The sequence below is a fragment of the Rutidosis leptorrhynchoides genome, chromosome 1, assembly GCF_046630445.1.
Source record: "Rutidosis leptorrhynchoides isolate AG116_Rl617_1_P2 chromosome 1, CSIRO_AGI_Rlap_v1, whole genome shotgun sequence".
In the NCBI taxonomy this organism is placed as follows: Eukaryota; Viridiplantae; Streptophyta; class Magnoliopsida; order Asterales; family Asteraceae; genus Rutidosis; species Rutidosis leptorrhynchoides.
The window spans coordinates 580785446-580810097 of record NC_092333.1 but is presented as its reverse complement, the minus strand read 5'-3'; the positions used below and the strand labels follow the sequence as shown (position 1 = coordinate 580810097).

At 31.4% G+C, this 24652-nt stretch overlaps 1 protein-coding gene across 1 annotated transcript; it reads right to left on the bottom strand.

Moving 5' to 3' along the window:
- Positions 1-3455: 3455 nt before the first annotated feature.
- LOC139882460 (ERBB-3 BINDING PROTEIN 1-like) lies at positions 3456-7407 on the bottom strand. The gene is made up of 10 exons (XM_071866777.1): positions 7265-7407; positions 7047-7159; positions 6308-6392; positions 6073-6222; positions 5813-5966; positions 4562-4777; positions 4345-4481; positions 4169-4260; positions 3859-4038; positions 3456-3708 (listed from the first exon to the last, which is right to left on the bottom strand). The coding sequence occupies exons 2-10, from the start codon at positions 7138-7140 to the stop codon at positions 3632-3634; spliced, it is 1185 nt and encodes a 394-aa protein (XP_071722878.1). The 5' UTR covers positions 7141-7159; positions 7265-7407; the 3' UTR covers positions 3456-3631.
- Between the last annotated feature and the right edge of the window lie 17245 nt (positions 7408-24652).

Here is a 24652-nt window from a genome sequence, read left to right as displayed (position 1 = left end):
TTGCGAAGTCGAAATGGGTCAAGTGTCAAATTGGTCAAAAGTCTGCAGGTAGTTTCTCACGATTCTTGCAGAATGCGGGGTAAGATTTGGAACGCGTGCCATGGGGCTAGAACGCGAGAAACTAGTAAGGGAATTTGGAAGTCGGTATTTCGCGTTTGAGTTTGTTATGCCGTGTTTGAATTTGGTTGTCGCGTAACGCGAGGGTATCCTCGCCAAACGCGAGGGATTTTTTTTTTTTATTTTTTTTTAAAAAAATTGGGTGTTTCACATTGCATATCCAATGGGAAGGTGAAATTGGTAAGTCTTGATATGTAGATGAAAACTATTCTTGCATTTGATTTTGAAAACTTATTATTGTAGAGGTAGCGAATGAGAGGGCCAACTTGATGTTTATTTGGTAATTTTTTTATTTATTTAAATATTTATTTGCTTATTGTGGTGATGGAAAAATAAAGCAATTAAAAACCAGATGGTGAGATTTTTTTTATCTTAGATTCTATTTGTTGTTATAGGACCTATATCCATGTATCCGGAAAGACAACATTCTGTTACTAAGAGGTTAGACGCTTTTAGTATGTCCGTGTATTTTTTTCCCATACAAGTAACTTAATTTTTATTTATCTGGATTTTACAGTTCTTGGAAAAATAAAAATCGTCTACAAGAATGGACTCTCACAGCCCGTATGTGTGCCTGATTGCAGCCTTTACATTTGCCTCTGCTTACCGCTGATTTACAGTGTTTTGGTGATGAATATAGTGATAATTTATAATTGCCTCATTGCAGACTGTTGCCTCAAATACTGTTTTGGTGACAAGTGATTTACAAGAATGGGAACGTTAGTGTGCCTGAGAGATCCATGTATCTATCTGCATATACATTTGGTAATTTACTTCTCATGTGACATTTGGTAATTTACTTCTCATGTGTTCGCATAAAAACATCGTTTTTGTACAACACAATGGATCAAAAAGCATAAAAGATAGCAATATTTGGCAGTTTTTATCATTATCCGTCCAGCGTTCAGCAGACCGCCCAGCGTCATGCGTAAGCCCAGCAGACCGCCCAGCGTCATGCGTAAGCCCTGCAGGCAGCTTCTATGCTTAAGCTTAAGCCCTTTTATTAGGCGCGTGAGCGGCACGCAGCCACGTCAGCGACGCCAAAGTCGGTTCCGGATATTTCGCATAAGAAAATTAATCAGCGTTTGACATGTGTATCCCGAGAATTTCGGACATTCTACGCCTATAAATAGACCCCGTGGGTCACTGCATTGATCATCTGAACTTCACTGAACTTCAGTCAGAGAGAAGTACACTTTATCTCTCACACAGTTCTTTCTCATTCTAAAGCATTAACCGCTTAGCAACAGAACGCTACACGGATCAATTCCAGATTGATCCCAAGACTGATTAAGGCCACCCCACGGATTTCTCATCCGTGTTCCGGGTCTGCAGGGATTACTTCCCGAGGGCAAACATCAGTCTACAACATATTGCTCAACGCTAGGCTGCTATTGTACTGTACTGGTACCTTTCACCCGCTATACGGAAAATAGTACCAACAGTTCATGATTTTATTATATATTGTCCATAATTAGCTTTTTAATGTAAACGTTAGGGTACAGTATAAGAATTCGAAGGGTTATTAGTTGTTATCACTACAAGTTAATTTGTAACAGATGTTACATGTTTTTACATTTCAGTATTTAATACTCATCATACGTTTCTTCATGCTTTTAGATTTTGGGTGACATTTATGTTAATTTGAAGATTTTGATAAATGGTCATAATAATGATATTTTATCTCTTTTAATTATGGGAGATGATTCTCACACACTGTTTTTTGATCCTCACACACCAATTTACTTGAATACCTCCCTAATAATAGGGTAAAAGGGTGTGTGAGGATCAAAAAACAGTGTGTGAGAATCATCTCCCTTTAATTATGGTGCTCGACTGTGTGTATACAAGGTTTTTGGTTGTGATTGCTCCACAAGGCTGCTTTACCAAGGCGGATTTACAGATTTTTGTGGCTGATTTTTTATTTTAATTTATTTATTTATTTTTCGATGGTTTGTGGTTTTGGTTCTTGAAGATGCACAACAACGATGTGAACAGTGTGGTCCTTCATGTCCTTTTTAAAAATGTGAGGGTCAACTTATTTACTTTTCAGGTTTGAGTAAAAGGTTACTGCATACGAGTCATAACACCATTGACCTTTTGGTTGCACTTGTGCCACTATCATTCCAATTTGTAAAAGCTGTTGCCAATACTTATATTTGAGAAATTTGGATTTGAGGTAAATTTGTGTCCTTGTATCACGATGCATATGATTTTGAGTAAATTTAGTACAAAATGTCATAAAAATTAGGTTGCATTGTTGTTAAATATTACATTAATTTTTACAATGATTTCTCATTTTTTGTTATCCTGCATTTGTTTGATTCTTTCAAAATGTTAAAAAGAAGATTGAAAGGGGTGTTGCATTTCCTACATGTTTGTCTGTGAACAACACAGTCTACCATTACTCACCACTTGCAAGTGATGAGACTATTAAAAGAAGGTGACTTTTTGAAAATGTAAGTGTAATTTTAGCTACTTATGTTTTGGTAAATTGTTGGAGGATTTTGGGTATAAGTTTAAATGACTGATATGGTTGGTTTTCAGCGACATGGGGTGCCACATAGATGGTTTCATTGCTGTGGTGGCCCACACTCATGTTCTTCAGCAAGAGCCTATAACTGGTAGAGCTGCTGATGTCATCACAGCTGCAAATACTGCTGCTGAAGTTGCATTAAGACTTGTAAAGCCTGGAAAGAAGGTGAGCTGAGCTGTTTAATCTTTACTAGTAATATATTATTTGGTGTTTCTGTTATATATATGTAGCTTATGGTTGCAATATACAAAGTGAATGTTGTTATTTTTCTTGTTTTTTAGAAGAGTATCAGTTGATCAGAAATTGTCTTTCTGACAAACATTTAGTGTCTGTAGAGGCAACTTTGCCGAGGTGATCATTTGCATATTGATTTCCTTTTTTTCCCTGTTGCCTACAGCGAGTTGGCTTTATCTTGGGTTTTTATGTGCAACTATTCAAAAAACCCAACAAACACTAAATGTTTACCAAAATGCCTCTACAAATAACTACAAATAACTCAAGCTGCCCGTTTTACTGATTCTTTCAAAAAGGAAAAAACGTGATTGTAGGCTTTCGTGATATAAGAATAATGGAACAAAAGATTGATCCAAGAAATGCCGGTTACCCTGGTACTTTATATGACTATCGTGTTTTAAGACAGACTTGAGCAAACCATGTAATCGAAATGTAGAAAACAGAAACAAAAATAGCAGTGATAATGCTTCGAGAGGTACACTCAAAGCACATATCTCGCCGAAAGTTAGGATACAGAAATCTAGTTCCCGTGAAGTTGGAAAATCATGGATGCAGCAATCAGTTTAATGAAGGTCCTGAAGTGAGCACTCCCATTTATAAAACAAAAGTATAAGGATAAAGTTAACCATGTGTACATACTCATAAAAACATCTTTCAAAGACTCCAATACAAGGGTAGACACCAAAACTGGATTTGAGCATTCTATCATCAAACTACATACTAAAATGTCCACTTTACTCATCATCATCCTTGAGCACTACCATTTAATGTTTCTTCTTCCATTGGCTCAGCCTCACCTTCACCTTTTTCAAGACGCTTTCCTGAAATTAACAAAACAATGTCAATGTCATATTGTCACATATACTGCTTTAACAAAACAATGTCAATGTCATATTGTCATATATACCGTCATATTGTCAAAGATTAAAACACGAAATGGCACCGAGTGCCAACTCATATATTAAACCCACCTTTCTTCTTCTTTCCACCACCTTTCTTTTTCGTCTTTACAGGTAGAGACAGCCATGCTTTGATTTCTGGGTCATCGACTGCTTTGGTCAGTTGCAACTCTTGAAGTGCATGAGAGGTTATGCGATCAGACCCGTTTGGCATCAGAAGAACAGTGAACTTTATATGTGCAACATAATCACCTGTCAACAACATATAAAATGAATTTTAATAAACGCAAAATTTCCATCAAATATAATGAAAATATATTTATCTCTCTCCAGTTGACATTTGACTTCATAGTATTGGACAGAAGAGTAGCATAACTGTTACCGGGCTTTTCATGAAGAACGGGGTATGGTTGCAAAAGATCATGGTTAACACATTCAACCAATCCTAACCGAGCACGTTTCTCTTCTAAAGCCCTGTCACCAGCACACCTTATTCACATCGAACATCTATAGTTTATAGTTAATAAAAAAAAACATAACCAACAAACAAAACCATACCTAGCTGAGAACGGCATGATTGGGAAATTTTGACTTATTTCACTGTATATAAACCGAGATGCTTTCATTTTCAATTGATAACTCTGGTCAACTGCTCTTTTATAAACTGTCGTCTGTTTTTCATCTAACAATCGTGGCTGCATAAACAATTAAACATCAACAAAAACATCCAATAAGAAACGAGTAATCACCTTAAAAAGATTAAACAAGTAATCACTTTGCCATCTCCTGTGCTCGCAACAATGTTGATTGCATACACTTCATTTTCTTCAAACTCAGCCTCATCGACTCTGGTTTCAGGATTTGCAACGCTCAAAACAACTTTATTACCATCAATCACAAATTGTTTCAATTGATGGCTGAGAACACCTTCGACAATTTTGCAATCGTATGCAGCAGCAACCTTTTGAATGGCTTCTGTCACCTCGTGGTTCTGAATCAATTAAAAAACAATTAAACACTATTAAAAATATATTGAAGTAACAAATACTGAATCAAAATGACAAACCAGATGCAAACATTAGTGGTTGTTCAAAAAAAATCTATCAGAGTAACTATGACAAAAGCAACACTTGAAATATTCTCCCATAGCTTTTGATAAGTATTCATCATTTAGAAACAAGTCTCGGATCAATGTGTATTTTAAACATGTATTGTAACAAGAGATTATAAAATGAACACTGGAATTGTGATGTGTCAAATATGCAGAACGGGACTATTTTGTTAGAACCAACAGTCAACAAAATATAAAATGGACATGAACTTCTATCAGTGTAACTATGACTATTATAAGCATCATAGGAGTAACTCCATAGCAAATAAATATATCATCATCATTTAGAAAGATCATGCTTCACCGAACTAAATAAAGCATCCAAATAATAAAAACACGGGGAGTTTTTGTCAAAATAAAATATGAATTAAATTAAAATGATACAACATAAACAAACAAGAACACACATGTTGGAAATATAGGCTAAATAAGCGTACAGTCAACCATTTGAGTTGTTAGCTGTAAAAGGCCCAAAATCAAACCAAAGTTAATATAGGCAACAGGGAAAAAGAGGAAAATCAATTGTGATCACCTCGGCAAAGTTGCCTAGCATATAAATGAGATGAAGTATACATTTAACAATTTAAGTTAAAAAAAGGTTTGAGTTGGAGCTTCATTTCAACAATTCTGATAACAAAAAATTTATGCATGTTTTAGAAAAACAGATATACGCTCACAAGGTCAATGAGCAACCAATAGATTAGTTGCACATAAAAACCCAAGATAAAGCCAACTCAATATAGGCAACAGGGAAAAAGAGGAAATCAACATGCAAATGATCACCTCGGCAAAGTTGCCTCTACCATAAAATACAAATAACAATATTCAATTTGTTTTTGCAACTATAAGCTACTTACTTAACAGAATAATTAACATATTTAACAAGTATAGATACTATTTAACAGCTCAGCTCACCTTCTTTCCAGGCTTCACAAGTCTTAATGCAACTTCAGCAGCCGTATTTGCAGCGGTGATGACATCAGCGGCTCTACCAGTTACAGGCCCTTGCTGAAGAACATGAGTGTGGGCTACCACAGCAATGAAACCATCTATGTGGCACCCCATGTCACTGAAACCAACCAGACCAATCATTTTATTAACCTCCACACATTTAAACTTATACACAAAATCATGCAGCAGATAATCAAAACATAAGTAGGTAAAATTACACTTACATTTTCAAAATGTCACCTTCTTTTAATACAGTCTCATCACTGGCTAGTGGCGAGTAATGGCAGACTGTGTTGTTCACAGACAAACATGTGGGAAATGCAACACCTCTTTCAATCTTCTTTTTAACATTCTTGTACATACTCCCGGTTTGCCTGTATTTATAAGATTACAGAACATCACACCTGGCAACAGGAAATAGATAGATGATTGTGCTCATGTAATAAATTAAAAACTTACTCTCTTATATATGAATCTCCCTTCTCACAAATATCAACTATCTTGACATTCGGCTTGCATTCAGACAAGACCAACTGCAAGGCCTCTGTATCGTCAAAATTTTAAATGGTTACCACAAGTATATAGATTCTAAGAAAAATATATATTTTGCACCCAAAAAAAAAAACCAAATTCAGAATTCAAACAAGTCGATACAAATGAACGTGTAGCAGCAAAAGCAAACCCTACAGTCAAAGTTCTATAGAATGTGTAGCATGCGTTTGACGTAACAATATGCAGATTCAATCAATTTTAGCACAAACTAAAAGGCTTATATCTCCAATTATAATTTAAACAGAAAAAATCATTAAAAAGGAAAATAACAACTTGAAATAGATAGACAATGAAATGCATATATACATAATAAATACATATAGATACTCCGTATAATATAACCGACTTTATATTTATAAAAAAAGAATGAATTGGCAGTAATACATTTAGTTTTCTTCAAAAGTTATTGAGCAGAAACGGTGAATAAAAAAAATACACATCTTTTTGTTTACGATTTTATATATGAAAAATCAAATAAAAGCGTTACTTTCTATTCACATTTACAAATTACAAATTTCTGAAATTTGTAAGCTAACGAGTCTTTGACAAATGTACTAATACCAACAGTGATTTCAATTCTCCAAATGATATATAGGATAATAATAATAAAAAACATAATAAATAAAAGAGAGTAAATATTAGTAACTGTTAACAATCTCAGCTGCAGATTTATATTTAGTTACAACTTCCGGAGATGAAAGATCAAGTTCCTTCTCTTCCCCTCTTTCATCGTCTGACATTTTTCTTCAAATCAACAATCTACAATTGTTATAAAATCAGTATCAGTATACAAATTATTAACAATCGCAATCATAAAAAACATAAAGGTATGGAAATTATATTTGAAAAAAAAAAAGTGCTTACATGAAATTAAATTAAGCGGATAATTAAGAGATTGTGAAATTAGGGTTTATAAGAATGAAGAAACAGACGTTGAGATATGTGTGCTATGTTTTAGGGTATGGAGGTCGGCGGTGCGTGTTATATAGAGGAGAGTAGTGTTTGGGTTATTGAGTTTATTAGGGTTTGCTCCTCGTTAAATGACACGTCAGATGGATGGATTCAAATTATCAATCGGGCTTAACAAACCGTGACCCGGTGATACATACCCGCCCATAAATGGATAGGGCATACCAAAAAGGTAACATAAGTTACTAAATTTTTTAATAAAGGTAACATTAATAATTTTGTGCTAAAAAAGGAGTATAAACTCAAAAAGGATGCAATTAGAGGATTGGATTACCTTCTAAGAAGGTTACTGGTTATCATGCTTAGGTGGACACATTATGTGGCATTTTTTATAAAAAATAATTTAATTTACTTTGTTTTGTGATGTTGGAGACTAGATGGCATCGTCAATTACAACCACCAAGTAACCACCACCACCTTACCCGTGAGAAATCTTCTTCTTACATGATGAAAAACTCTATCGTCGGTGAACATCTTAGTCAAGCTAAATGCTAAATAAAACTCCTACTACAACATTAAACTAAACATTGGAGTAATTTCTTAGTCAAACTTAAATACAAATTGCACGCTTCCGATCTTGATTTCGGCGATAAAACTCCGACTACAATATACAACATTAAATAAAAACAAAGCATTAAGGTCGGAATCTGCCAGTCACGATTGATGTACGAAAACCGTAGCGTGTCGCCGGGAATTGCCACTGTAACCACCGTCGTTTGCAAATTAAAAAAAGATTCAGATCTGTCCGTGTGAGAGATTCAGATCTGTTTGTGCCAGTCACGATTAATTTAATTTTTGAATTGAATTTGGTAATGCAAATAATTCTTCAGTGAAAAATTTGGTATCATTTGCAGTTTGTGTGTATTTGATATTCTTCTAAACTTGAGATTTGAATTTTGATTTCTATTATTCAACCTTGAGTTTTAATTTGGGTTTCTTAACTTTTGGTGGGTTTGTGATTCTGAATCTAAAAGCTCAGGCAACGAAATTTGTGGGTTGAAGAAGATAAAGGAGCTTAATTTTCTAAATTAAATGAATTGCCATGTTGGATCAACTTGCTGACTCAACAACAATTCAGGTTTCCAGGTTAAAACTCCTCTAATTGCATCATTTTTAAATTTATACTCCTTTTTTAGCACGAAATTATTTATGTTACCTTTATTGAAAAATTTTATAGCTTACGTTACCTTTTTGGGCTATTTGCCCCGTCCCGTGGCCTAAAACGGATCATGTTTCCTCTCGGAGTTATCGTTATCTATTACTCCCCGTTTTAAATTAAATAAAATGTTTTACTTTTTAAAATGCTATGATTGTGATAACTGATTTTACTTGAATCATATACATTTATCATCGCAATATCATTCTCGGTTTCTTTAGGTTTGTGCATTATAGAAGAATTGTTCGTTCATATTTGTTGAAGATGGATGCTTTTATATCAAGAGGGTTATATGAGGTGTTTGTTGAGAAAAGCGACACCGAATTATAGCAAACCGCTAGTAATAATTGAAATAACGACAATAATAGGACACCGAGATTTAACGTGAAAAACCCCAAAAGGGTAAAAATCACAAGCAAGGAAAGAAACACTTCACTAATAAGAATAATAGGAATTACATTTCTCTCTAATTACAAGGATAAGCACTAATATTTATAATTAGGAGATTAATACTCACTAACTCTCTATTTAACTCTTTTAGTATACAATGTAGAATGTGTTTTGGGATGCTTAAAGAGCTTGCATAAGTCTCATATTTATACTAGTAGAAACTAGCTGAGACATGGGGGTTGGTGGAGTTAGGCAAATATTTCAAAGTCTCCTTTGTAATAGTTCTACCGTAATAAACATGTGGTCAAAGCAAGATGGTAGGTGGCCAACTAAAAGCATAGTAGCTTTTACTTCTTAGCATACAATTAATTGAATATGAATTGAGCCATCAAACATGTGGTTAAAAATGTCACCGTCCAACAATCTCCCACTTGAAGATTTGATTGTAACCAAATCAATCTTCACACGATAATCCTTCCTTGCCAATGATGTTGCTTACGTCTCTGCTAGGCCGCATGAGGAACGGCACCAAATAAACTTGTCACAGTTGATTGACTTTATTAGAAAATCAGCCACATTATTATCAGTATGAATTTTCTGCACATCCACGGTTCCTTCTTCCACTTTCTCACGAATGAAGTGATACTGAACTCGTATATGCTTTGTCTTTAAATGAAATGCTGGATTCCTTGCAAGATGCAAGGCACTCTGGTTGTCACAAAATAGAGTGATATTCTTTTGTTTGTGTCCGAGTTCCTCCAACAACATCTTCAACCATACTGCCTCTTTCGTAGCGTGAGTAGCTGCTACATATTCTGCTTCTGTTGTTGATGTCACCACAACTGACTGCAGTTTTGAAACCCAGCTTACTGTTTCACCACAAAGTGTAAAAATATACGCGGTGGTGGATTTACTTTTATCCATATCACCTGCATAATCTGAATCAACATACCCTTTGACAATTAATTCCGGTTCCCCATAACACAATGCAACATCCGAGGTACCCTTAATGTATCTTAGGATCCTCTTTAACGCATTCCAATGCTCTTTACCAGGATTCGCCTTGTACCGACTAACTACTCCCACTGCATGTGCAATGTCTGGTCTTGTACATATCATTGCGAACATTAAACTTCCCACTACTGATGCATACGGTACTCGAGACATCTTCTTCCTCTCGTCTTCACTGCTAGGACACATAACGGAGGATAACTTGAGATTAGTAGGAAGTGGGGTTGAGATTGGCTTACTATCTTGCATATTGAAACGCTCCAAGATTTTCCTCAAATAATTCTTTTGAGAAAGCCAAATCTTCCTATTATCTCTGTCTCAGTGAATTTGCATCCCTAGAATCTTGTTTGCGGCACCCAAGTCTTTCATTTCAAACTCCCTAGCCAATTGAGCCTTCAGCTTATTGATATGATCTTTGTTGGGGCTTGCAACCAACATGTCGTCTACATATAACAACAAAATGACAAAATCATTGTCCCCATACCTCTTGAAATATGCACAAGGGTCTGCATAGAGTCTGTTATATTCAAGGCTCATTATGAAAGAATCAAATCTCTTGTACCAACATCTCGGCGCCTGTTTGAGACCATACAGAGATTTCTTTAACCTGCAAACCAAGTTCTTTTTTCCTTGTAGTTCAAAACCTTCTGGTTTAAGCATATAAATTTCTTCGTCAAGATTTCCATGAATAAATGCATTTTTCACATCTAGCTGCTCTAGATGCAAATTAAATGTAGCACACATCGCTAGAACTACTCGAATTGTTGTAAGTCGAACCACAGGAGAAAATATTTCATTAAAGTCTTTACCTTCTTTCTGAGTATATCCTTTAAGCACCAGTCTTGCATGATACCGCTTCACTTGATCATCGCCGTTTTGCTTGATCTTATACACCCGTTTATTTCCAATAGGTTTTCTACCTTTCGGCAATGGCACAAGTTCCCATGTTTGATTTTTATGAAGAGCTTCAATTTCTTCCTGCATTGCTGTCATCCACTAAGATGCATCTGAATGATTTAGTGCCTCGCGAAGAGTTGTTGGTTTTCCTTCCTCTGTTAGAAGACAATATGCAACATTACTTTCCATAATATAATCCGAGTGCCACCCTGGACGTTTCCGTTCCCGATTAGAAGTACGAGTCGTTGGAGCTTCATTAACGACTACTTGATTTTCCTCGTGCTCTGATATTGTTTCAGAAGAATCTTTATGAAATTCATTACCCACCTGTATCGGTATAGTTTCTATTGAAGTGCTAACATCTTCAAGATCTTTGTCTTCTGTAAAAACAACATCTCCGCTGATGACTACTTTGTGGGCAGTGGGGTCCCACAAGCGATACCGCTTAACTCCATCAGCATGCCCCAAGAACAAACACTTTCTGGACTTTGGATCTAACTTTGTCGTTTCTTGAGAATTGTACATTGCGTACACAGGACTTCCAAATACATGAAGGTCAGAATAATCAACTAGTTTTCCAGTCCACATCTCCATCGGCGATTTCAACTCAATTGCAGTTGATGGTGACCGATTTATCACGTAACAGGCAGTACTTACTGTGAAGACCCGTCCTAATCCATCCGGACGAAGTCCATATCGATTATAAACGATTCACAACAGTTGATTACATCGCGAGGTACTTGACCTCTATATGATACATTTTACAAACATTGCATTCGTTTTTGAAAAGACAAACTTTCATTACATCGAAAGTTGACAGGCATGCATACCATTTCATAATATATCCAACTATAATTGACTTGATAATAATCTTGATGAACTCGACGACTCGAATGCAACGTCTTTTGAAATATGCCATGAATGACTCCAAGTAATATCTATAAAATGAGCAAATACACAGCGGAAGATTTCTTTCGTACCTGAGAATAAACATGCTTTAAAGTGTCAACCAAAAGGTTGGAGAGTTCATTAGTTTAACTTAAACAATCGTTTCCATCATTTTAATAGACCACAAGATTTCAGATTTCCATTTCTCATAAACATACGTCCCATGTATAGAGACAAAAATATCATTCATATGGATTGAACACCTGGTAACCGACATTAACAATATGCATATATAAGAATATCTCCATCATTCCGGGATCCTCCTTCGGACATGATATAAATTTCAAAGTACTAAAACATTCGGTACTTTGGATGGGGCTTGTTGGGCCCGATAGATCTATCTTTAGGATTCGCGTCAATTAGGGTGTCTGTTCCCTAATTCTTAGATTACCAGACTTAATAAAAAGGGGCATATTCGACTTCGATAATCCAACCATAGAATGTAGTTTCACGTACTTGTGTCAATTTCGTAAAACAGTTATAAAAGTTGCGCATGTATTCTCAGCCCAAAAATATAAAGGGTAAAAAGGCAAATGAAACTCACGATACTGTATTTTGTAGTAAAAATACATATGACGTCATTGAACAATGCAGGGTTGGCCTCGGATTTACGAACCTATATCAATTGTGTATATATTAATACGTATAATGTAAGTTACAAAATTTCATTTATTAATATGTATTATTTATATATTATAGTTTTGTAGAATTTATTCTAACCTTTATTTTAAAACGTATACTTATATTATATTATATATATATATATCGATTTTATGTATATATATCTATAATGATTTACGTTTATATAAATAGTGACATTAATATATTTATATACATATATTTGTGGTTAGTATTGTATTTATGAAATTTTATTAGTTTGTTATGTGAATTATTAATACAATCCTAGTATATACCATAAGTATATATATAGTGTACAAAATATTTATTTGTTAAAATAATAATTTAGATAATAATGATTTACTAATAATAATAATAATTTTATTAGTAATGATAATACTAATAGCAAAAAAAATGAAAATGATAACTGTTAATGATACTAATAATAATAACTCTAAAATAATATTAATACTAATACCATACTTATGTTAATAATAAGGGTTCTAATATTTATAAAATGATAAATGATAATCATAATAATACTAGTAAATATTAATGATGATACTGATAAATATGATATTATTAATTGTAAATGTACTGATGATACTATTATTTATAAACCGGTACAAATTCTAATATTGATGATAATAATATATTTTTATTTCCTTCATAATAATAATAATGATAATCATAATCATAATCCTAATGATGATAAAATACTAAAATGATAAGTTTATTACTAATAATAATATTATTAATACCTATCATAATAATAATAGTAATGTCTATAATACTTTCAAATATGATAACAAGTATGATACTAATAATAACAATAACAATAACAATCAAAACAATCACAATAATAATAATAATACTAATAATAATTAATATATAATAACAATAATAAAATTAGAAAAGAAAACTACCTCACATGAAAAGAGTTTCAAAAAAAAAAAGAAACTACCGTCCTCTGGAATCGATCTCGTGACCACATGCTCACACGCAAACACTCTCGACCATCCCACCAATTCTGATTCTCTGTACTAATATCGAATTTAAATTTTATATATAAACTGTTTTTCTTCTATTTCTCTTCTTCTCCACAAGTCTCATGGATTCAACAAAACATCAATAACCAAAAAAAAAAAAACAAAATCGGGGTTCCCTTTAAAGCTTCAAAACATTACAGAAAAAAAATAATTTGGGTTCTAAAATAAAAAAAAATACTAAAGGACTACTGCAGCGTCGGTTCTTGGAACAAAAAAAAAATTGATTTCGTAATAGATAACATTATAGATAATGTTTATAACACGAAATAGTTTTCTAAACATGTATAAAAACTACTGGAATCGTCAATTTGATCAGAAACATATACACGAACGCGAATTTGTCTCAAGAACAATTGTTGACTTTTTTTAAACTAAACTTTGACTTCAAAATTCAAGATCGATATAAAGATTTGAGAGTTGAGATTTTGCAGATAGATTCAAAGAAAGATTTCTAACCTTTCTGCATTTTTAGATTTTGAAACTTTATTCGAAATTGAATTAAGAGAAAAAAAAATTGGAGCGTGCAGAGAAGAAGAAAAAAAATATCGCTGTGCTCTTTAATCCCATTGGATTTCCTTTTTATTTGATTTGCAATTATACATAATCATGTTGTAATAATAGAGATCGGTTGATAAAAAATGGAGAAAATATCAACACAGGTTCACGAGTTGGGAGCAGGAAAGAAACAAAAAAATAATAATAATAGAGATAAAGGATACAGAGGTCACGCGTATAATATAGATCCCTACTGTTTTTTTTTTAATTAATAATAATAATATATAATAACAATACTATTAATATCTAATAATATTAATAAAATTAATAATAATGATAAATATAATATTAATGATAATAATAATTGTAAAAATGATAATAATAATAATAATAATAATACCATACTAATTATGATAATATTAATATTTTATCGATAATAATAATATTAGTAATAATAATCTAATATATACATCCAATTTCATCTTTATATGATATAAAGTGATATTATGAATACAAATATTGATATTTGACGATACAAATAACATTACTACAACAACTATATTTGTATTTAAATTTAATTTATTAATATCATCTATTATTATGTAATATTTAATAATTATGTAATATGTATTGTAACATATAATGAATATTATATATTTATGCATTTTAATATAAATATATTATAATATTTATTTACATACTAATTATATTATACTTATGTATGTAATTATGAAAAATATAAATGTTTTATATATGTAAGTATTATATGTATTTATTAAAATAGTACATTATTTCATCATAGATATATTATAAATTTCTACATATACATAATATAATAATTATGTATAAAATCATATATATATAGTTATATTTATGTATATATGTATACTACCATATATATAAAATCATGTTTTAAATGTTGAGTAGATGATTAATTATGTATATTAAACAATTAACTACAAAGTATAACATTGTACATTTAATATTTTGATAACGTTGGTAAAATATGTTTGAATCATTTATATACAATATACTATATATATTCAAAATGAAAATCGTTAGTTATTAAATGTTATCTTTTATAATAACAAAATTACTTAATAGTTCATTAATACTAATATAATTAGTTTTATATATAATTATTTATATTTACATTCTTAGTTATAATTAAAGGTTCGTGAATCGTCGGAAATAGTTAAAGGTCAAATGTTATCATGAAATAGTTCAAACATAATGAGACTCGGTTTAATAGACTTTGCTTATCGAGTCGAATCATATAAGATTATGTTTAAATTTGGTCGGAAATTCCCGGGTCATCACAGTACCTACCCGTTAAAGAAATTTCGTCCCGAAATTTGAGTGAGGTCGTCATAGCTAACAATAAATATGTTTTCCTGACGAATATGAGTTGATAACTTGAGTTTTATCATCATTGAGTAATATGGATAAAAATAATTCGATTATTCGAAGAGTGCGAATGAAGCTATTCACAAAAGGATGAAATGAGAAACAAAGATTTGTTTTTAACTTTTGACGTAGTCAGGTTTGAATTTAGAAAATAAGGCGCGTCTTAACTTTTGACATTGCCTTGGTTGAATTCCGAAATTTAAGGGATTTAAAGAAAATCTTGAAGATCTATAAAATCTGATTCTTCGGGATTTATGGAAATTAAGATCTCTTTAATTAAATACGGTGATCTGCCCCGATTACTACGTCTGATATTTCCAGTATAAATTAAGCTCTTCCTTTCCATTATTCTCACCATTCTTATACTTTCTTTCTTAGTTCATACATCCAAAAGATTCTGAAAATGATTAATCCAGTTCTGATCCTTGTCCTCATCCTTACTATCGCAACAATCATTCTCCTTTTCCAACTTCCACCAGAGGAATCTGCTTTCTTCTACTTCGCCATCGGGATTATAATGTTTTTAATTCTCCCGTGTCTTTATGTTGCGATAAACATTGATATACACGGTTTGTAATTTATGTGTTGTTATCGGACTTTATATTCTCCCTTATATTTCAAAGCTCTATGCTTTTGTTTTCTCTTCCCGACTTCAAGTCAAGCGAATAATGGTCCAGAATTTATAGATATAGAGTTTCGAATGATTATAATGTTCTAAGCATGAAGGAACGTGATAGCACGATTTGATTTTCAAATTTATCAACATCACGGAAGATAGAACCATCAAGAATACATTTTCTTGATTTGTTACGGAGTTAAGTAGGATGAAAGAGTTATGTAACATGGCACATGATGACGTTATGATCTGTGAATCATCACGTTTCATTTAGAAACTCAACATGACTTACTGTAATATAATCACGTTGATCAAGTGTCAATATATTATACTAACTCATGCATCAGTTCCCATCATTACTTCAATAACATTCATATTTTAAGCTTGAAAATTTACAGAATATAGAAACTAACAGTTTCTATATGATGTAATACTGATAGCACGAAAAGATTAATGATTTCAGATAAGAATAGTTATAAAAATATCTCCAGAAATATGGAGGATATTTATAATGAAAGGTACGATAATATCTCAGAATATCTAAGATCAGAGGATGATAGAAACTATTGTCTGCAAGGGTTTAGAGCAAGGAGCAAGTTATTCACTATAGACTTTAGCAGACATTGAATTTTTTGGATTCTTTGAAGTCAAACTTATTCTTTGTGATTTATCCACGGCTTTCTTCATAGTTTCGCATAATCTGCTTTTCGGTACTATATTTTCTATTGAATGTTTCCAATATATTGATACACAGGAAGCACGAAGAGGTATATAATTTCGGACGAGAATATTTATGAAAATATCCTCATAAATATCAAAGATATTGATGATGATATTTTGGAATTTCTAAGTTCGACGGTTGATGGAGAAAGATTTTCCGCAAGATTTTAACATGACTTCGGAGCAAGATATTCTCTAAAGATTTCAACGGATCCAGAATTACCTGAATCCTTTGAATATAGGATTTGGTCCTTGTATTTGTCCTTGGTCTCCTTCATGGGTAACTCAATCTGTTTTTCAATACCCAATTTTCTATCGAGCGTTCCTAACACTCCTTTCTTTATCATCAAACTTTGGTCCGTTTAGACCATCTACCATTTTTCTGTTTCCTCTGCATTTAATGCTATGATATCTGAATCATCGGTTATTAATCCGAGGTGGTTTCAGGAGAATTGTGTTTTTAGATGATTAAACGCTGATGGTAATATGATGGAATATGAAAGGTTACCTGGTAACAATAAAAGAGCACGCGTATATATAAACGTTATAATAAGGTTGTTTCGTACGAAAAGTCGAAGTTGACTTGTTGGAGCTGTGACAAAATTGGCTAATTTTGAAAAGGGATCGCAAAGTTGTTTTTGTTAATAAATGCCAAAGGATCTGACGCGGCTACGTGTTGAACTTTTACTCAATTGCCGAGAGTTTCTCAGGTGCATAACTATATGCATAAATCTTTCCTTCCGTAGATGAAGTGCGGTTGATTCATCCTATCGATTGAGGTGTTTTCAAGAATCATGAAAGGTTTGAACGCAGAATGTAATCGTGAAGATACAAATGAGGTTTAAGACGAAATCAAGTGGCAAACTTGAAGAATTGTTTAGTTTCATATGTTATATTCAATATTTTAATTCATTTTAATTGTCCAATGTTATTAGTCCACAGTCGATAGTCCACAGTTGACAGTGCAATCATTCATATATAGTTTAATATATAATATTTGAATTAATTAATACGTATCGTGACCCATGTACATGTCTCAGACTCGATCACAACTCAAAGTATATATATTATTATAGAATCAACCTCAACCCTGTATAGAGAACTCGATCATTACTGCATATAGAGTGTCTATGGTGATTCCAAATAATATATATAGATGTGTCGATATGATATGTCAAAACCTTGTATACGTGTCCCGATATTTAAAGTGCGTAAAATAAATAACAGAAATTAAATGATGATAAATAAAGTGCGTAAAGTAAATAACAGAAATTAAATGACAATAAATAAAATTGCGAGAATATAAATTGCGATAAAATAAATTGCGATAAATAAATTGCGATAAATAAAATGTAATACGGAATTAACAGTTAGCTAGGAACAGTTAGCTAGGATTTTGTTAGCGTGGTTTCTTAATAAAATTTAATATTGTTAATTAGTCTGTTTCTAATCAATTTTTATTGTGTCCATTATTTCTTCATTATGCCACTTGTTGGATTCTGATAGGTCAAAATTCAAATATGAAATTGAATTTGAATGAAAATAGTTATTCTTTGGTGAACGGATAAGTATCCCGGTGGTTTTAAATAGGATAGTGAATAACTGTTGAATCAGATTCGAAGAATATACAGTGTAACTTATTAATGTGAAATTTAAATATTCCTCGGGTATTACCTACCCGTTAAAATATTTTTATTATTAACAGTTTGTACAAAAGAATTTTTAATTACAATCTTTATGAAAACATATATACATATATATTTTCTTCAGATGTAATCATGAATTTAATGAGTTAACATGATATTAAACTCATTTAGTTTTCAGTTGGAACTAGAATAAATAATCTCTAAAATATTAGAGATTACATAATCACCATGTCGAACGAAGATAACTGATGTAGAATGTCATGTAGAATGATGATTATACTCGAGGTATAGATTGAGATGTTGAGGCATGTGATATTGAAATTTGGGTTGTTGGTGGTACTGTTGGTGCCGGTGATTTGGATGAAGCTGGTACGTTTTGCACCATATTTTCCAAGACTACAACTTATGCGCGAAGTTCGTTAACTTCTTCTATTACACCGGGATGATTGTCGGTTCGGACGAGCGGATGAATGAGGTTTAGAATCTGAGATAGTATATGATCGTGATGAGATACTTTGGAAATGAGAGAGAAAATGGTGTCTCGAACAGGTTCGCCGGTAAACGTTTTAGGTTCATTGTCAAGAGGTGAATTTGGTTAGTGGAAATGATCGCCTTCTTCGCGTTTCCATTGATTAAGTCGACTACGAACCCATCTCCAATTCATTCAGAATAGATGATGGCTAATTGATCGATTCATTCCGGTTACTCTGCTTTCGGAGCTCGAGTGGAAATCCATATCGAAATAGCTGTCGGAATAACTATCGAAATAGCTATCGAAATCTGATGGACTCGAACTGGTTGAGGGATTCATCTCGTACGATCAGATGAAGGATTTTCGATAAGAAATAGATTATAGGATGTAGATTAGTACCCTGCAATACATAATTTACATATGCATATATAATACTAAAATCCCATAAGCTACGGAGGAATCTACGGAAGCTGTCAGGCAAAGGTAACAATAACAGATACGCTAAGATATGAATTTAACTATACACTGTCTATGCAATAAAGGCAGTAAGACGTGTCTTAGACTTTAAGGATGATAAGCAAATAATTTTTCGACACTAAATGATAAGCAAAACTTTTGACATGCAGACACGGTCGAAGTCCAGACTCATTAATGCATTCTAACGACTATCAGTTAGACTCACTAATGCAAGACCTGGTTCGCTAAGACCACCGCTCTGATACCAACTGTGAAGACCCGTCCTAATCCATCCGGACGAAGTCCATATTGATTATAAACGATTCACAACAGTTGATTACATCGCGAGGTACTTGACCTCTATATGATACATTTTACAAACATTGCATTCGTTTTTGAAAAGACAAACTTTCATTACATCGAAAGTTGACAGGCATGCATACCATTTCATAATATATCCAACTATAATTGACTTGATAATAATCTTGATGAACTCGACGACTCGAATGCAACGTCTTTTGAAATATGCCATGAATGACTCCAAGTAATATCTATAAAATGAGCAAATACACAGCGGAAGATTTCTTTCGTACCTGAGAATAAACATGCTTTAAAGTGTCAACCAAAAGGTTGGAGAGTTCATTAGTTTAACTTAAACAATCGTTTCCATCATTTTAATAGACCACAAGATTTCAGATTTCCATTTCTCATAAACATACGTCCCATGTATAGAGACAAAAATATCATTCATATGGATTGAACAACTGGTAACCGACATTAACAATATGCATATATAAGAATATCTCCATCATTCCGGGATCCTCCTTCGGACATGATATAAATTTCGAAGTACTAAAACATCCGGTACTTTGGATGGGGCTTGTTGGGCCCGATAGATCTATCTTTAGGATTCGCGTCAATTAGGGTGTCTGTTCCCTAATTCTTAGATTACCAGACTTAATAAAAAGGGGCATATTCGACTTCGATAATCCAACCATAGAATGTAGTTTCACGTACTTGTGTCAATTTCGTAAAACAGTTATAAAAGTTGCGCATGTATTCTCAGCCCAAAAATATAAAGGGTAAAAAGGCAAATGAAACTCACGATACTGTATTTTGTAGTAAAAATACATATGACGTCATTGAACAATGCAGGGTTGGCCTCGGATTTACGAACCTATATCAATTGTGTATATATTAATACGTATAATGTAAGTTACAAAATTTCATTTATTAATATGTATTATTTATATATTATAGTTTTGTAGAATTTATTCTAACCTTTATTTTAAAACGTATACTTATATTATATTTTATATATATATCGATTTTATGTATATATATCTATAATGATTTACGTTTATATAAATAGTGACATTAATATATTTATATACATATATTTGTGGTTAGTATTGTATTTATGAAATTTTATTAGTTTGTTATGTGAATTATTAATACAATCCTAGTATATACCATAAGTATATATATAGTGTACAAAATATTTATTTGTTAAAATAATAATTTAGATAATAATGATTTACTAATAATAATAATAATTTTATTAATAATGATAATACTAATAGCAAAAAAAATGAAAATGATAACTGTTAATGATACTAATAATAATAACTCTAAAATAATATTAATACTAATACCATACTTATGTTAATAATAAGGGTTCTAATATTTATAAAATGATAAATGATAATCATAATAATACTAGTAAATATTAATGATGATACTGATAAATATGATATTATTAATTGTAAATGTACTGATGATACTATTATTTATAAACCGGTACAAATTCTAATATTGATGATAATAATATATTTTTATTTCCTTCATAATAATAATAATGATAATCATAATCATAATCCTAATGATGATAAAATACTAAAATGATAAGTTTATTACTAATAATAATATTATTAATACCTATCATAATAATAATAGTAATGTCTATAATACTTTCAAATATGATAACAAGTATGATACTAATAATAACAATAACAATAACAATCAAAACAATCACAATAATAATAATAATACTAATAATAATTAATATATAATAACAATAATAAAATTAGAAAAGAAAACTACCTCACATGAAAAGAGTTTCAAAAAAAAAAAAGAAACTACCGTCCTCTGGAATCGATCTCGTGACCACATGCTCACACGCAAACACTCTCGACCATCCCACCAATTCTGATTCTCTGTACTAATATCGAATTTAAATTTTATATATAAACTGTTTTTCTTCTATTCCTCTTCTTCTCCACAAGTCTCATGGATTCAACAAAACATCAATAACCAAAAAAAAAAAAACAAAATCGGGGTTCCCTTTAAAGCTTCAAAACATTACAGAAAAAAAATAATTTGGGTTCTAAAATAAAAAAAAATACTAAAGGACTACTGCAGCGTCGGTTCTTGGAACAAAAAAAAATTGATTTCGTAATAGATAACATTATAGATAATGTTTATAACACGAAATAGTTTTCTAAACATGTATAAAAACTACTGGAATCGTCAATTTGATCAGAAACATATACACGAACGCGAATTTGTCTCAAGAACAATTGTTGACTTTTTTTAAACTAAACTTTGACTTCAAAATTCAAGATCGATATAAAGATTTGAGAGTTGAGATTTTGCAGATAGATTCAAAGAAAGATTTCTAACCTTTCTGCATTTTTAGATTTTGAAACTTTATTCGAAATTGAATTAAGAGAAAAAAAAATTGGAGCGTGCAGAGAAGAAGAAAAAAAATATCGCTGTGCTCTTTAATCCCATTGGATTTCCTTTTTATTTGATTTGCAATTATACATAATCATGTTGTAATAATAGAGATCGGTTGATAAAAAATGGAGAAAATGTCAACACAGGTTCACGAGTTGGGAGCAGGAAAGAAACAAAAAAATAATAATAATAGAGATAAAGGATACAGAGGTCACGCGTATAATATAGATCCCTACTGTTTTTTTTTAATTAATAATAATAATATATAATAACAATACTATTAATATCTAATAATATTAATAAAATTAATAATAATGATAAATATAATATTAATGATAATAATAATTGTAAAAATGATAATAATAATAATAATAATAATAATACCATACTAATTATGATAATATTAATATTTTATCGATAATAATAATATTAGTAATAATAATCTAATATATACATCCAATTTCATCTTTATATGATATAAAGTGATATTATGAATACAAATATTGATATTTGACGATACAAATAACATTACTACAACAACTATATTTGTATTTAAATTTAATTTATTAATATCATCTATTATTATGTAATATTTAATAATTATGTAATATGTATTGTAACATATAATGAATATTATATATTTATGCATTTTAATATAAATATATTATAATATTTATTTACATACTAATTATATTATACTTATGTATGTAATTATGAAAAATATAAATGTTTTATATATGTAAGTATTATATATATTTATTAAAATAGTACATTATTTCATCATAGATATATTATAAATTTCTACATATACATAATATAATAATTATGTATAAAATCATATATATATAGTTATATTTATGTATATATGTATACTACCATATATATAAAATCATGTTTTAAATGTTGAGTAGATGATTAATTATGTATATTAAACAATTAACTACAAAGTATAACATTGTACATTTAATATTTTGATAACGTTGGTAAAATATGTTTGAATCATTTATATACAATATACTATATATATTCAAAATGAAAATCTTTAGTTATTAAATGTTATCTTTTATAATAACAAAATTACTTAATAGTTCATTAATACTAATATAATTAGTTTTATATATAATTATTTATATTTACATTCTTAGTTATAATTAAAGGTTCGTGAATCGTCGGAAATAGTTAAAGGTCAAATGTTATCATGAAATAGTTCAAACATAATGAGACTCGGTTTAATAGACTTTGCTTATCGAGTCGAATCATATAAGATTATGTTTAAATTTGGTCGGAAATTCCCGGGTCATCACACTTACTGCTTCTGCCCAGAATGATTTTCCCAAGCTTGCACTTGCCAACATCGCCCTTGTTCTATCTAACAAGGTTCTGTTCATCCGCTCTGCCACTCTATTTTGTTGAGGAGTGTATGCCGTCGTGAACTGCCTTTTGATACCTTCTTGTTTACACTTGATCTCCTCCATTATCCGTCCTTAAACACTTGATCTTTAAACACTTGATCTTTTTACCAGATTCAAGTTCAACTCGCGCTTTGTAAACTTTGAAAACATCAAACACATCCGCCTTCCTCTTGATTGGGTATACCCAACATCTCCTAGTGCAATCATCAATAAATGATACAAAATACTTTGCTCCTCCTAGGGATTGAACTGGTGCTTGCCACACATCAGAGTGAACCAATTCTAGAACCAATTTACTTCTAGAATTTGATGCGTTAAACTTCAGGCGATGCTGCTTGCTGATTACACAATGCTCACAGAAAGGTAGCGATACCTTTGTAAGACCAGGAATAAGATATCTTTCAACAAGAATCTTCATACCTTGTTCAGACATGTGTCCAAGCTTTTGATGCCATGTTATAGCTACTTTATCACTTGAACCATTCGAATCAATGGATGCTTCCGCTTCCCGTACCGTCTCGCCTATATTAGCACCTACCTTTTCTCCTTTCATAAGTACAATCGCGCCTTTCTTGATTTTCATGATCTTGTCTTGTATCTCCATCTTACAACCAAGATCATCTAATTGTCCTAAATACAATAAGTTCTTCTTCAAACCCTCCACGTGTCGTACACCTTGAATAGTACGAATTGTACCATAGTGCATCTTCAGAATGATATCTCCAATTCCAATGATCTTTAGTTTGTGATCACTGCAACTGTATACAGATCCTCCTGAGATACGTTCATATTGTTTGAACCATTCTCTTCTAGGGGTCATGTGAAAAGTTGTAGTGAACCGAACTTTTCCATGTTTATATATATTAATTGAGATTGATATTTACATGATTAAATGTTTCCAACATGTTAAGCAATCAAACTTGTTAAGACTTGATTAATTGAAATATGTTTCATATAGACAATTGACCACCCAAGTTGATCGGTGATTCACGAACGTTAAAACTTGTAAAAACTATATGATGACATATATATGGATATATATATATATATATATAGTTAACATGATACTATGATAAGAAAACATATCATAAAGTATATTAACAATGAACTACATATGTAAAAACAAGACTACTAACTTAATGATTTTTAAACGAGACATATATGTAACGATTATCGTTGTAAAGACATTTAATGTATATATATCATATTAAGAGATATTCATACATGATAATATCATGATAATATAATAAT

Bases quoted from the DNA above. Each gene is read 5' to 3' on its own strand.
- LOC139882460 (XM_071866777.1), bottom strand. From the start codon at position 7,140: ATGTCAGACGATGAAAGAGGGGAAGAGAAGGAACTTGATCTTTCATCT. The intron at 6,393-7,046 runs GTTACTAATATT...TTGACGATACAG, and splicing joins TGCAGCTGAGATTGTTAACA to AGGCCTTGCAGTTGGTCTTG. The intron at 3,709-3,858 runs GTGGGTTTAATA...TGTTAATTTCAG, and splicing joins TGGTGGAAAGAAGAAGAAAG to GAAAGCGTCTTGAAAAAGGT.